This window comes from Paramisgurnus dabryanus, chromosome 21 (assembly GCF_030506205.2).
Source record: "Paramisgurnus dabryanus chromosome 21, PD_genome_1.1, whole genome shotgun sequence".
NCBI lineage: Eukaryota > Metazoa > Chordata > Actinopteri > Cypriniformes > Cobitidae > Paramisgurnus > Paramisgurnus dabryanus.
The window spans coordinates 22,824,541-22,838,511 of record NC_133357.1 but is presented as its reverse complement, the minus strand read 5'-3'; the positions used below and the strand labels follow the sequence as shown (position 1 = coordinate 22,838,511).

General features: G+C 36.3%; 1 protein-coding gene across 4 annotated transcripts in view; it reads right to left on the bottom strand.

Moving 5' to 3' along the window:
- Positions 1–830: 830 nt before the first annotated feature.
- Positions 831–13,971, bottom strand: part of arhgap46b (Rho GTPase activating protein 46b) — a 119,896-nt gene continuing 106,755 nt past the window's right edge. For all 4 annotated transcript variants that reach the window (XM_065249876.2, XM_065249877.2, XM_065249878.2 and 1 more), the window contains 5 exons: positions 11,250–11,323; positions 8,395–8,594; positions 7,231–7,322; positions 2,763–2,932; positions 831–2,677 (listed from right to left, as the gene is read on the bottom strand). In XM_065249876.2, coding sequence (XP_065105948.2) covers positions 2,483–2,677; positions 2,763–2,932; positions 7,231–7,322; positions 8,395–8,594; positions 11,250–11,323 — 731 coding nt within the window. In that variant the 3' untranslated portion in view covers positions 831–2,482. The remainder of the gene's footprint in view (positions 2,678–2,762; positions 2,933–7,230; positions 7,323–8,394; positions 8,595–11,249; positions 11,324–13,971) is intronic.

The following is a 13,971-nucleotide window of genomic DNA, read 5'->3' as shown; positions in this document are numbered from 1 at the left end:
TTGAAAATGGTAAGTACATTTTAAAATTAATCTTAACTAAGATTTATAAATGTTGTAGAATTATTTATTGTCAGGTTAACTAATGCAGTTAGAAAAGTTTCGTTGCAAAACGAGATAACTCCGTTTTTTAAATTTTTCAGAAATCTCGTTTTTTGGTTGTGCATTCCAATTAATATCAATTCAACTGCAGTTGATTTGTTTTGATTTAAACCTTCATAACTTAAAAATACAGCTAAGTAGCATCATAAAACAAAAATAATAACATGATAACATAGTAATAAACATGTTTTGACAAAAATTTTAAAAACGGAGTTATCTCGTTTTGCAACGAAACTCTTCAAGTGTTAACAAATAGCACCTTATAGCAAAGTGTTGCCTAAATATGTTTAGTTGGTGTAGAAGTAGTTGCAAAAAGTAGTTTCATGACTGGTAAAAATATTAATGGGCAGTACATTTTCTAAAGTCACTAGTCATTGGCATTGTTTTAGGTCGTGCTTGCAGACGTATCAGCTTTTAAAGGACGACACCTACCTGATACGTACAGTAGACCTACTTCATCGATTATACGTAACGTTTTCTATTAAAACTCATTCAAATCTACAGGGTTCACATTGGATGAGACTCTTGACATTGGCCACAAGAGGGCAGTAAAGACTAGCAAACTTTGTTTTAATCCAACGTTGTTGCCTACAATTTGGAAAAATTAGGTGCATGTTTAAGTTTTTCCATCTTAATCCTCTATAAGTGACATATTGGTCATGTCACAAATATCAGCATGTAAGCACAGTCAATGAAACAGAGATGAATCGATTAAAAAATCGGAGGGAAACTTCTTTAAAATTATACAAATTTACAAACTTTATTCTTTCAGAGGTCATCATGAAACTATGCATATTTAAACACACATCAACTCTCATCCATCCACCGCTGTCTCTTACACATACACAATCTTTTAAGGACATTTACAGTAAAGGTGCTGGATGAGTATCAGACCCTGCAAAGATCATGAAGACCCATAAGAAAAAAAGAACCAAAAAACAAGTGCAACAAAAAGGAAGTAAAACAAAGATAAGTGTAGTGTCCCAATTCAGACAGATCATTTATTTTCATCATTCATATAAACACAAAAATCCATCAGATCAAGGATCTATATATACAAAAGCATCTGTGCCAAATCCCAATCACTTCAAAGGCAGGTGTGATTTTTGTGAAATGTGTTTTTTATTGTATACCAGAGATAAATCAGTAGTTCTGAGTGAATAATCATTGCTGCAGTTTTCATGTAACCGCAAATTATAAGCATTAAAGATCCACTGTGTAGATTTTTAGCGGCATCTAGTGGTGAGATTGTAATTTGCAACGACCGGCTCAGTCCACGGCTCGTTTAGGGCTACTGTAGAAACATGACGATGACAACCATGTAAGGGGACCCACGGCGTATGTAGATAAAAACGGCTCATACTAAGGTAAAAAAAACAAACAAACAATACAGTTCATTAATATAGGTATGTGTATTTTATTGCACCTTTAAAGGAATATTTCATCCAAAAATCGCTCAAGTTATTCTAAACCTGTATAAATTTCTTTGTCCCGGTGAACACAAAGGAAGATATTTTTCAATCACTAATGACTTCCATAGTTGGAAATAGTATGGAAGTCAATGGTGCTTCAGAACTGTATGGTTACAAACATTGCTCAAAATATTTTTCTTTGTGTTCAGCAGAACAAAGGAATTGAAATGTTGACATGTTTATACTTTTTTAACAGCGCAGACATTTGACGGTAAATGTATTGCCCTCTTGAGGTTTGTTTTTAAATTTAGCCCCCACTGATGTAATCGGTTCATTGGAAAATCAATCCTGCATTTACAAACGGGAAACGTTGGGTTGACTGGGAAACTACTGTAAGCAACAGATTGAAAAAGCAGAATCCAGAAAATCTTTGGCTCGTGGTAACCTTTCATTTGAGGCCTGTGACAATGTGGAAACATGGATGGTTGTGTGTTTACACGGGCACATCACACACATTGTTATACATCAACAAAGAGTTCATCCAAACCCACTCCTAAGGACGCATGAAGGGTGCCAGACCCCAAACATTGACCTTTATGCATCCTTTACAGATAACACTGAAATATCGCTTTACCTCTTTGCGTTTTTACGCTCCTGAGCTTCAGCCTTATACACAAAACCAAAGCGTTTATTTTTTCTCTACTCATACTCGAGCTTACAAACAGCTGCTATTAAATAAGCACTCATACCAAATTAAATTAATCAGATACTCTTATTGCATGTATGGTATTAGGATTGTTTAAAGGATGTCTTTCCACACTATTTAATAACCCAAAAAGAAAAAGGTCAGCATGAAATCAAATCCTATGAATCGATTCAGTTCATACAAGCTCCAAAAGAGTCATTTTCTCAACAAGAGTTGTCTTTATTTGTCTTGATTCCCATCATCTTCTGGATGGATGTCAAATATCTCAGATTAAACCCCTGATGAAACTTGTGTCCAGATGAACAATGAGTATACGGAGGAAGGACATCTCTTTCCTCGTGTTCTCAAAGATTATCCGAGGATCGTCCGACTGACAGCGCAGGCAGTTCGGCGCCATCACCATTGCCAAATTATTCACGTCCATCTTAGTCCTGCTAACGTTCACTGGCTGGGCAAAGATCTGGGGTGGGAGGAAAACGCACAGATTTTATAGATTCATACTGCGAGTGTTATGCAGGAGTTGTGTTCAGATAGTCAGGGTTTACCTGTAAAAAGTTGATGAAGTAGCAGAGCACAAGTCTGTTGGGCTCCGGTAAGGACTGAACCACACCGATGGCGGCATCCGGATCTTCATAATGACTGATACACTGTGTATAAAAGCTCTGAGGAATAACAGGCTCCTCAAGCTCTCTGTACCACAACTTTAACAGAGATGCTGAAACACAGAGAGAAGGAGATTACACTGGATTACTGGATTAATTTCATTTCTTGTGCAGATATGCACAGTCCCATACAGTAGTGATATCCAGAATTGAACAATTGACATATTTGTTTAAATATATTTATTAAAAGTGCTTTAAAGATTTTGTATGGATGTTACACAACACATGTGCAACGTTTATAAAGACAGACCAGGGGCTTGAAACGTGATCTATATAAAAAAAAAAACTTAAAGGGATACTTCACTTTAAAATGAAAATTCTTTCAGCATTTACTCATCCTTATGTTGTTCTAAACCTGTATGAGTTTCTTTTTTTCTGATGAACACGAAAGAAGATATTTTGAGAAATGATTGTAAACACACAGAAGTAAGACTTCCATAGTAGGAAAAAATATTTTGGAAGTATTGTTATAAATGACTAAGAAAATATTTTGGTAAATGATGGTAAGCACACAGGTGACGGTACCCATTAAATTCCATTATATATTTTTATTCCTACTATGGAAGTCTATAATGATTCATGTACGCACACTTGCAGGTGATCTGTGACTTATAAAGGGAACATTGCTCTGTTTTCAAAATTGTAGTATTATGATTATCAATATTTTGGGCTTTTGTGCGTACGTACACTTTTAGTAAGGATCCTAAGCACAGTTTTATAATTGAGACCCCAGGTCAGGGCAATAACTGCAAAATATTACCTCAAAAAACACCAACAAATATATATAACCAATAAAATTGTAGTAAATGTATGCTTTGAAATGTTTTATTTTTCTTTAAATAAAATCCAGTTTCACTTATACACTATGGTTTGCTTCTTTACCAAATTATTTTGTCCAATAAATCCCTTAAAGGGGACATATTATGAAAATCTGACTTTTTTCATGTTTAAGTGCTATAATTGGGTCCCCAGTGCTTCTATCAACCTAGAAAATGTGTAAAAGATCAACCCACTAACTTAGTTTTGGTAAACCATTCTCTGCAAGCATGTTAAAAAATAGATAATTGAAATCTGGCTCCCCTTGTGATGTCAGAAGGGGATAATAATACTGCCCCTTAATAATCTGCACTATCCAACCAGAGCACTTCCATTTAGTGCAGAGATCAGCTCATTTGCATTTTAAAGGACACACCCAAAAACTGCACTTTTTGCACACACCTACAAAGTGACAATTTTAAAATGCTATAATAAATTATCTACATGGTATTTTGAGCTTAAACTCACATACATACTCTGGGGACACCAAAGATTTATTTTACATCTTAAAAAGTCTTGTGAAATGTCCCCTTTAAAGCATGGGTCTTCAACTGGGGGTTCGTGCCCCCTCAGGTGTCCCTGGTGGTATTACCAGAGGTCCTATCAAATATTATATAATGGCAAAAAAACATGAATATTCTAAGAATAATTTAATTGGATTAAAAATGAAGGTTCCCACATTAAAATCTATTCAGGAAATTTAAAATGTTATGTAGTATGTTAACAGTATGTGTACACCAAATAATGATTATTTTAATATCTTTGTAACATAACAATCTTTACAAAGTATAAAAATCCAGTCTTAATTTGTTACATGTACTGGGGGTCCCCTTCTCTCTACCCATTAAGGGCTCCTTGACCTTATGGTGCGTTCATACCAAATGCAAATAAGTGATTTACATGTTAAGTCAATGCAAAAACGAGCTAGAGATCATGCGGCGTGATTCTGCGAATGAGGCGCAGCGAATGAAGCGATTTGCATAAATGACACGCCGTGAATTGAGCTTTTTATTTTTTGACATGCGAGTTAAAAAATCTGAACTGTGGAGATATTCGCCCGTGTTAACCAATCAGGAGCTTGCTCTTATAGTTACGTGATTACGACGTAGCGAGTGGAGGCAGAAATACGAAACAACAATGGAGGACAAAATCATTGTGGCTGTATGTGGACACCCGGAGCTGTGCGACACATCTTTGTACTTTTACAGAAACAGGAATAAAAACGATCTTGCTTGGAAGAAAGTGAGGAGGTCGGACAAGTTGTAAAAAACGCTCTTTACTCAATTATATATATATATACAGTCTTGTTCAAAATAATAGCAGTACAATGTGACTAACCAGAATAATCAAGGTTTTTAGTATATTTTTTATTGCTACGTGGCAAACAAGTTACCAGTAGGTTCAGTAGATTCTCAGAAAACAAACAAGACCCAGCATTCATGATATGCACGCTCTTAAGGCTGTGCAATTGGGCAATTAGTTGAAAGGGGTGTGTTCAAAAAAATAGCAGTGTCTACCTTTGACTGTACAAACTCAAAACTATTTTGTACAAACATTTTTTTTCTGGGATTTAGCAATCCTGTGAATCACTAAACTAATATTTAGTTGTATGACCACAGTTTTTTAAAACTGCTTGACATCTGTGTGGCATGGAGTCAACCAACTTGTGGCACCTCTCAGCTGTTATTCCACTCCATGATTCTTTAACAATTCATTCACATTTCTTGGTTTTGCTTCAGAAACAGCATTTTTGATATCACCCCACAAGTTCTCAATTGGATTAAGGTCTGGAGATTGGGCTGGCCACTCCATAACATTAATTTTGTTGGTTTGGAACCAAGACTTTGCCCGTTTACTAGTGTGTTTTGGGTCATTGTCTTGTTGAAACAACCATTTCAAGGGCATGTCCTCTTCAGCATAGGGCAACATGACCTCTTCAAGTATTTTAACATATGCAAACTGATCCATGATCACTGGTATGCGATAAATAGGCCCAACACCATAGTAGGTGTCCCATATCATTCCCATATCATGCTCCATGCTTCACTGTCTTCACTGTGTACTGTGGCTTGAATTCAGAGTTTGGGGGTCGTCTCACAAACTGCCTGTGGCCCTTGGACCCAAAAAGAACAATTTTACTCTCATCAGTCCACAAAATGTTCCTCCATTTCTCTTTAGGCCAGTTGATGTGTTCTTTGGCAAATTGTAACCTCTTCTGCACATGCCTTTTTTTTTTTAACAGAGGGACTTTGCGGGGGATTCTTGAAAATAGATTAGCTTCACACAGACGTCTTCTAACTGTCACAGTACTTACAGGTAACTCCAGACTGTCTTTGATCATCCTGGAGGTGATCATTGGCTGAGCCTTTGCCATTCTGGTTATTCTTCTATCCATTTTGATGGTTGTCTTCCGTTTTCTTCCACGTCTCTCTGGTTTTGCTCTCCATTTTAAGGCATTGGAGATCATTTTAGCTGAACAGCCTATCATTTTTTGCACCTCTTTATAGGTTTTCCCCTCTCCAATCAACTTTTTAATCAAAGTACGCTGTTCTTCTGAACAATGTCTTGAACGACCCATTTTCCTCAGCTTTCAAATGCATGTTCAACAAGTGTTGGCTTCATCCTTAAATAGGGGCCACCTGATTCACACCTGTTTCTTCACAAAATTGATTTCTCAGTGATTGAATGCCACACTGCTATTTTTTTGAACACAACCCTTTCAACTAATTGCCCAATTGCACAGCCTTAAGAGCGTGCATATCATGAATGCTGGGTCTTGTTTGTTTTCTGAGAATCTACTGAACCTACTGGTAACTTGTTTGCCACGTAGCAATAAAAAATATACTAAAAACCTTGATTATTCTGGTTATGATACTGCTATTATTTTGAACAAGACTGTATATACATATATATAAATCTATATATAATTATATACACATATACATATATATATATATATATAGAGAGAGAGAGAGAGAGAGAGAGAGAAAGAGAGAGAGAGAGAGAGAGAGAGAGAGAGAGAGAGAGAGAGAGAGAGACTACAAGCTAGCTTAAGCTGGCAAATTGAGCAATTTGTCTCTGAATTTCATACGCAAATGACACAAATTTCACGCGCGAATGACGCGAGTTAACTCAAAATGTTAGAGTGTCCAACTACGAGCGAATAGCTGGATTTATTCACTTCGTTCGCGTCTGGTATGAACGCACAGTTAAAGTTTTAGTGTTTTGTTAAATCTAACCTGAGGTTGCATTAAAAGCAAATATTGTAAAAAAAAATTCCACGGACATAACTTTTGGCAAGTACTGTACAATATGGATCTTACAGTAGATATTACAGTAGCCTAGTAATTTTTTTGCAAGGATTACAAGTTAAAAAAATGATAATCAAAGTTTTTAGGATACAAGTTAACTTAACGAAATGCACGAGCATATAGGTAACAACAAGGCAAACAGATATGGAAAGCCACAAATCTCCTATACTGATCTCATATGTTATATATGCTAACCACGTTTCACATCATATTTATGTTCTCACCTGGGACGTTGGGATCTGAGAGGTTTTCCGGGATTTTCCACTGGTCGACCTGTAGCTTTAGAGCGTTGACCTCATCAATGTCCCCCGGTACTCTACAAGATAACAACACTAGATTGTTAAACTTATTTTTTAAGGCGCAAATTCTAAATATGTGTTCATTGCGTCATGTGAACCATGTGCATCATGCCTTTTGAAAAAATACGTACCTGCCGCACACACGCCGAAAGGGTTTATGATAAAAAAACACTCACATTCCCAAAATACTCGCAAGAGACTCACTTAACACTAAACTCACATGAGATTAAGTGAGTATCTGGGAAACACAAGCGTCTCTTTTACCATAAACCCCTTTTAAGCATCTGCAGCAAGCACATATTTTAACAAAATGCATGATGCACATGATGCACCAAACACATATTTTGACATGATGGGCTAAATACATGTTGTGACGAGCTTCGCATCGTGCACCCTCGAAAAAGAAGTCACCAGCCACAATTCTTAATGTTATTTACTTCATTTCATGTACTGTTACACTTAACCACAAGGTGGGGCCAATATACCATACTTTGCAATGTTACATTCACTGTACTTTATGAGAGTTTCCCACTCAGATTGCATGTTTGTTTTCGAGCGTGTTGAATACCGCACACATGGGGATTGACTCGGAGTAAACAAAAGACAATTACAATGTGTACAGGAAGAATCTTGTACTCAAAGGTAATAAAATCTCTAAAAAAAGGGATTCATTACTGTCAGGATACATGCTGGCAACAAGGGGAAGATATAAAATAAATAAACCGTCGGGAAGAATCCTAACCTCCATCAAGGACAAAGAGGGATGTCATAAAAACAAAAAAAATAGGAAGGGATGAGTATGTCAAATCATTCTCATTCTCATTTTCTAATTTTTTTAAAAATATTTTAAGAGACCACCTAGATCAATACAACTCTCATATTCGCTCTGGATCTGTTTCCATGTGCAGGCGATTTGAGGAAGTTCAGAAAAGGTGTGTGCATGTTTAGATGGGAAATTCATAAATCTTCATACTTGGGTATAGGCATGTGTTTTAGTAATTAATCCAATTAAAACGCCCCCTTAACCTCATATGAGTTATGAAGTGCTCAATATTCTTCCTGTTATGACAGGACCACTTTTTGTCTTACCTGAAGATGCCCTCAGTTTGGGCTCCACCCAGGGCCAGTACGCACTGAGAGAGCTGCACCTGCACCCAGGGCAGTTTTCTGTCTGGAAAGCGTCCGCTCTGCCTTTCCATGATCTCCTCCAGAGCACTGCCGAACATAGACGGGGTCACGATGGCGTTTCGCCCGTGATCGATCTCTTCCAGAGTGGGCTTTCTCAAACCCTACGGATAAGAAATGCACAAAAAAAACATGCATTATCTCACCACAAACACCATCTGAACACAATATGGAATACCAGGAATGAGCGAGATGATGCATAACTGTGTGGTGTAACCCCCGGTAAAACTTTAGGAGACAGTGGTGGGACGTCTGATTACAGGGCGGGACTGGTGAACGAACCAATGCCAGTGATGTTACTGGTGATGTTTGTCATGTAACTCGTGTACGGGTTTAAGAGGGCCCTGGAGGGTTGTTGTAACCTTTTCTCCTTAGTTTGGGTTAGTGGATTAGTACTTCTCATGGTGCGTCCCTTAAAGTCTGGTGCTGTGATTGCTAACAGATGTGACCGATTATAGACGGCTACACTATATACTGCTTCTTTTGACTATTCGGAGACTCCTGGGTACGATCTCACAGCACTGCTGGCATCTATAAATAAACATTACTCCAAGGGAAAACTGCGTGTTTTCAATTATCATTAGTCATGACGTGATGGGATCCTCCAGCTTCCATGTGTCCGGCTAAAATGTGTTATATGCACTACAAATGTCGAGTGCATAAGAAAGAAAAATCACAGATGAGATCTCTTTAATATCTCAATTTATCTCATAGACAACAATGAGATTAAATGAAGACCAAATGGTCTCAAAATCTGCATCTAAGATGTTTCTCCTGAAAAGAAGAATCACAGATTTTGCCGAAATGTCTCCGTTAAAGTTTCAGATGAGATTTCAACAATGTCACAAACTGAGCCTAGATTTAAAGATTTCAATATGAGCTCAAACATTTTACATCAAATTTATTTAAATCCACTGTTATCATATTAACTCTTTCCCCACCAGCGTTTAAAAAAAGTTGCCACCCAGCGCCAGCATTTTTTATGATTTTCACAAAAAGTTTAATGCCTTCCAGGAAATGTTCTTCTTTAAATATATAAACATACAATATATCAAATAAAAGAAAAGACCCTCTGCTTTAAAAAACAACAAAACTTTTTAAAAAAATACCACATTTTGAGCAAAAAGCTGAGATAATTGCATTTTTGTGAAGGACTTTTGTTAGAAATCAGACTCAGAACAATAATCAAAACATACACAGAGTTTTTTACTATTTTTAAGTCAGTGGGTGCTTTAGTGTTTTATAAGTTGGGTAAGACCGCCACCTGGTTAATAGCGAAAATATGGATTGCCATACAAACTCATCATTGGCAGAGAAGTGTTTTCTCTTGATTGAAGAGATAACTCATCAATGGAAGGGAAAGGGTTAAAGGTGCAGTGTGTAAATTTTAGCTGCATCTAGTGGTGATGTGCTGGTGAATTGCAACCAACGGCTCAGTCCACTGCTTACCCCTCATTTTTTAAAGGGGACAGAGAATAAAAAAAACATTTTTACCTTGTCTTTGTTGAATAATGGTAGTCTACCCGCATTCACAAACATACAAAAAGTGCTAGACATGCTGAACATCTCAGTCTCATAGAAATTCCTCTTTTAGAAATGTCAGCCAGAAAACGGCCCAATCTGAAAAACTGATGCTTATAACATCACAGGCATCTCACTGCCCCTCCACTTTAAAATAATTGCCTACATTTTTTGAGTGGCAGCAAAGTCAGCCAATCAGTAATGAGATTGCAAGTTAAGCCAGTAGGGGGAGCCAAATAGGTGCAAAACCACTTGTTTAAAATCCCCCACCCTAATAGAGCTATCTGAGAGAGGTTTTTAGGAAGCTTCTAAGGCATTACAGACCCAAACAAAAAAATTTGTCTACATTTCACATCACGTAACAAGGATAAATACCCCGTTCAATCATTCTATGTTACCTTTAATCACATAGAGAAGCTACAGTATTGGCCACCGGACAAACATGTCATCGGAGACAACTTAGTAAAAAACGTTTGTCCATTAAGGGCTTCTGTAGAAACATGGCGGCACAAAATGAAAACTCTCATGTAAGGGGAGCCTCTGTATATGTAGATAAAAACATCTCATTCTTATGTAATAAACACACAACGGTTCATTATGAAAGGTCTTTATACACCACTGATAATACAGCTTTGTATATTATTGAGCATTTCTGTCTAAAAATTACACACTGCACCTTTAAAGGGACCATATTATACAAAATCCACTTTTAAAAGATGTTTGAACATAAATGTGTATTGGCAGTGCGTGAACACAACAACCCTACAATGAAATGTCTCATTAGAAATAGTTTTTGATTATCTTGTTCATGTGACATCACACTGATAAAGCCCCGCCCATGGCCACTGACTGACTGTTTAATTTAACCCAAAAGCTTTTCTAAATGTGTAGCATTGTAGCACTAATGTGGTTAAAGATACTATTGTCCCAGACTGTATTGATAGAAATCAGATCTATTTTAACTGAAAGCTTCACTGTCTGCTAGTAAGGGAGGGAGGAGCTGTAGCTCATTTGCATTTAAAGGTACACACATTTTGGACATGCTATAATAAATGATCTGTGGGGTATTTTAACCTGAAACTTCACAGATACGTTCTAGACACACCTGAGACTTATATTAAATCTTGTTAAAATGGGCATAATAGGTGCACTTTAATCCATACCAGCCTATTACATGTCAACAACACTGGATTTAGATCATAGGTTAATGTTAATGGATTTGATTTGCCGCCCCTTACCTTCTTGCCTCCAGTGATGGCCACTTTCTGCAGTTTACGGTAGCAGTACTTAGCATAAGTGCTGATGGGTAGACCTGTCAAAACAATAAATACAGACATTACTGACCATTGACAGAGCTCATGTGGGAAAGCCGCTAAGTGTCCTAATAATTCGGAGTTCCTGATAATTAAGTGTGTTTTGCTTTCCCAGAATGCAAAGAGCCGAAGGGGAGATAGTTTCATTCTTGTGAATTTGTATCTTGTGACTTGTATCAAAGTATAAGGATTTTAGACTGGGGTTTTTTTAAAGAAAGACATCTTTATGCCCAATTACTTATTTTCTATGGTGTTATGGTCAAACATAGTATGAAAGACTTTGTGTGTGTGTGTATTTTTTGTAATATAATTTACAAAATATACCCAGTAACCAATAGATGTCATTTCCCTGTCTAGGTTAACTATATAGACGCAATATCTGGCTATGAGTAGCCAAATAAACTTGAATTTGGTTACATGTCATTTTTATTTGCCAAAATAATAAAATGTATGATACACCCTCATGTAAGCAAAGTCAACAGTGATTGCAAATTGTTTGATTTCATTTATTTATTTATTGCATTTATTTTTGGGCTATGGCAGACCAAATTTTGTCTGGTTTTAGCCTAGACCTCTGTCTAAGCTGTGTTTGGATGGCTATTAGATGTATTTTAAATGCAAAATTGCTTGCTGGGTAATATTTAAATCAAATTTATTTGTATATTCCTCTTCACAATGCTTATTGTTTCAAAGCTGCTTTACAAAAAATACAAGGCTATGTCATAAAATAAAGTTGTTATAAATTATAGGTTTTACAGTTAAATGATTAGTTTTTTATTATTATTAGTTTTTATAATTTTTTTAAATTATTAGTTACAGCAAAATTATTGTGTATATGTTAGCAATGATACGTGATAATAAATGGTTTTATATATGTAATATTTGACAAATAATACATAATGGAAATGGTTTCATGGACAGGGCTTATCCTAGTCCCAGACTAAAATGCATGTTTGAGCTGCATTCATTTTAAACATCTTGCACTGACATATCTTAAAATACATCAATGGCATAGTTTTTCTCAAAATCAGTAAAAGTATATTTTTTGTAAGGTAGGTTTGCAACTAAACGTAAATGTAAATGTCCTTAAATAACTAAGGCCTATTCCTGGATTAATCTAAACCCTGTCTGGGAAACTTAAATACACTGTCAAAAATAATGGTACAAAGCTGTCACTGGGGCAGTACCCTTTAAAAAAGATCCTAAAATGTACCATTTAGGTACAAATATGTACCTTTAAAGGTACATATTGGAAGTTCAAAGTAAGAATAGGCACTCTTTGGGTACAAAGGACCTTTATTTCTGAGAGTGTACTTGACACTTCAGCTTATACTTTTATATAGTTTTTAATACTATATACACATTTTCTGTATTTTATGGTTGTATTATATTAAAGAGACTGAGAAATAATTATATATGATCACTATAACATTGGAAAAACAACAAATCTGGTGGTGGCATGGTGGCCTAAGACTTTTGCACAGTACTGTATATGTTTATGCTGTCAATCAAATATTTTTGTTAAATAATGTAAATAATAATTTAGTTATAGGTTTGATTCTTTTTATTCTTTTATTACATTTTTTATTTTATACTTTTTAATAAATTAATAGTATTATATATTATTTAGTGTTTTCCAACAGTAGCATATAGTTGCAATGGTGGCAGATATCTGCCAAAGGATAATAATAAAACAGGTTTACTGCCAGTAAAAGGATGCAAATTTAGTAGAGAATCTGTTTTGTTGCCATCAAATGAACAATTTCTGCAAGTTATGCCGTCACTGTATGATTTATAGAGCGCTTATGTATGGCTCATCCTGAATCAGAGAAAAAATACACGGAAAATTGTTAACCAACGCTCTCAACAGATCCAGTTACCAACACAAGATCAAACAAATTTAACTCATACGTAAGTGAAGTGCAAGTAGCTACAAGTTGACTCAGATCAGGACAGAGTTTCTAATCTTACAGTGAACTCCTGCTATAATGACTCATAGAGATAATCAATGTCACGCTGGACGTAAACCTTTAAAGTGAGATGCATGCAATAAATGAATGTTTCCTCATAGTTGCGTGGCGAGAAGTTGAACTATGATCTGACAAACTGGCCGAAAACCAACCAAGAACGTTTCTGCACCAACAGTATCTGACATGCATGATTCGCTAGATGAAATTACACTCCACATCTACATTGTGAGAAAAAATGGTCCCTTTTAAAAAGTACAGTTTGCACCTATAAAGCTGATTGTAGTACATCACATGTATATATCTCTATCTAAATAGCACATATGAGGACCTTTTCAAAGGGTATTGCCTCAGTGACCGCTTGGGACCATTTCTTCTGATAGTATATATTGAAATGAAACAGATACAGCTACGCTCATTGGCTAAAACACACCGATCTTTATGAATTACACAACAGTGTGATCTGTTATCTATTCCATTTAAGAGAAGACACTCAAAACTTGACGCCAGTTTCCCACCCTTGTTTTTGGTTGGAAACGTGAGTCATTTTTTGGCTGAACAACTATTAGACTGTTACAGGGGTCTGAAATTCAGATCCACAAGGGCAGATTTACTGCAAACAGGTGAGGGAGTTTGCAATGAGTTGAACTCGAGCCTGGGAGACAAAAGCCACACACACT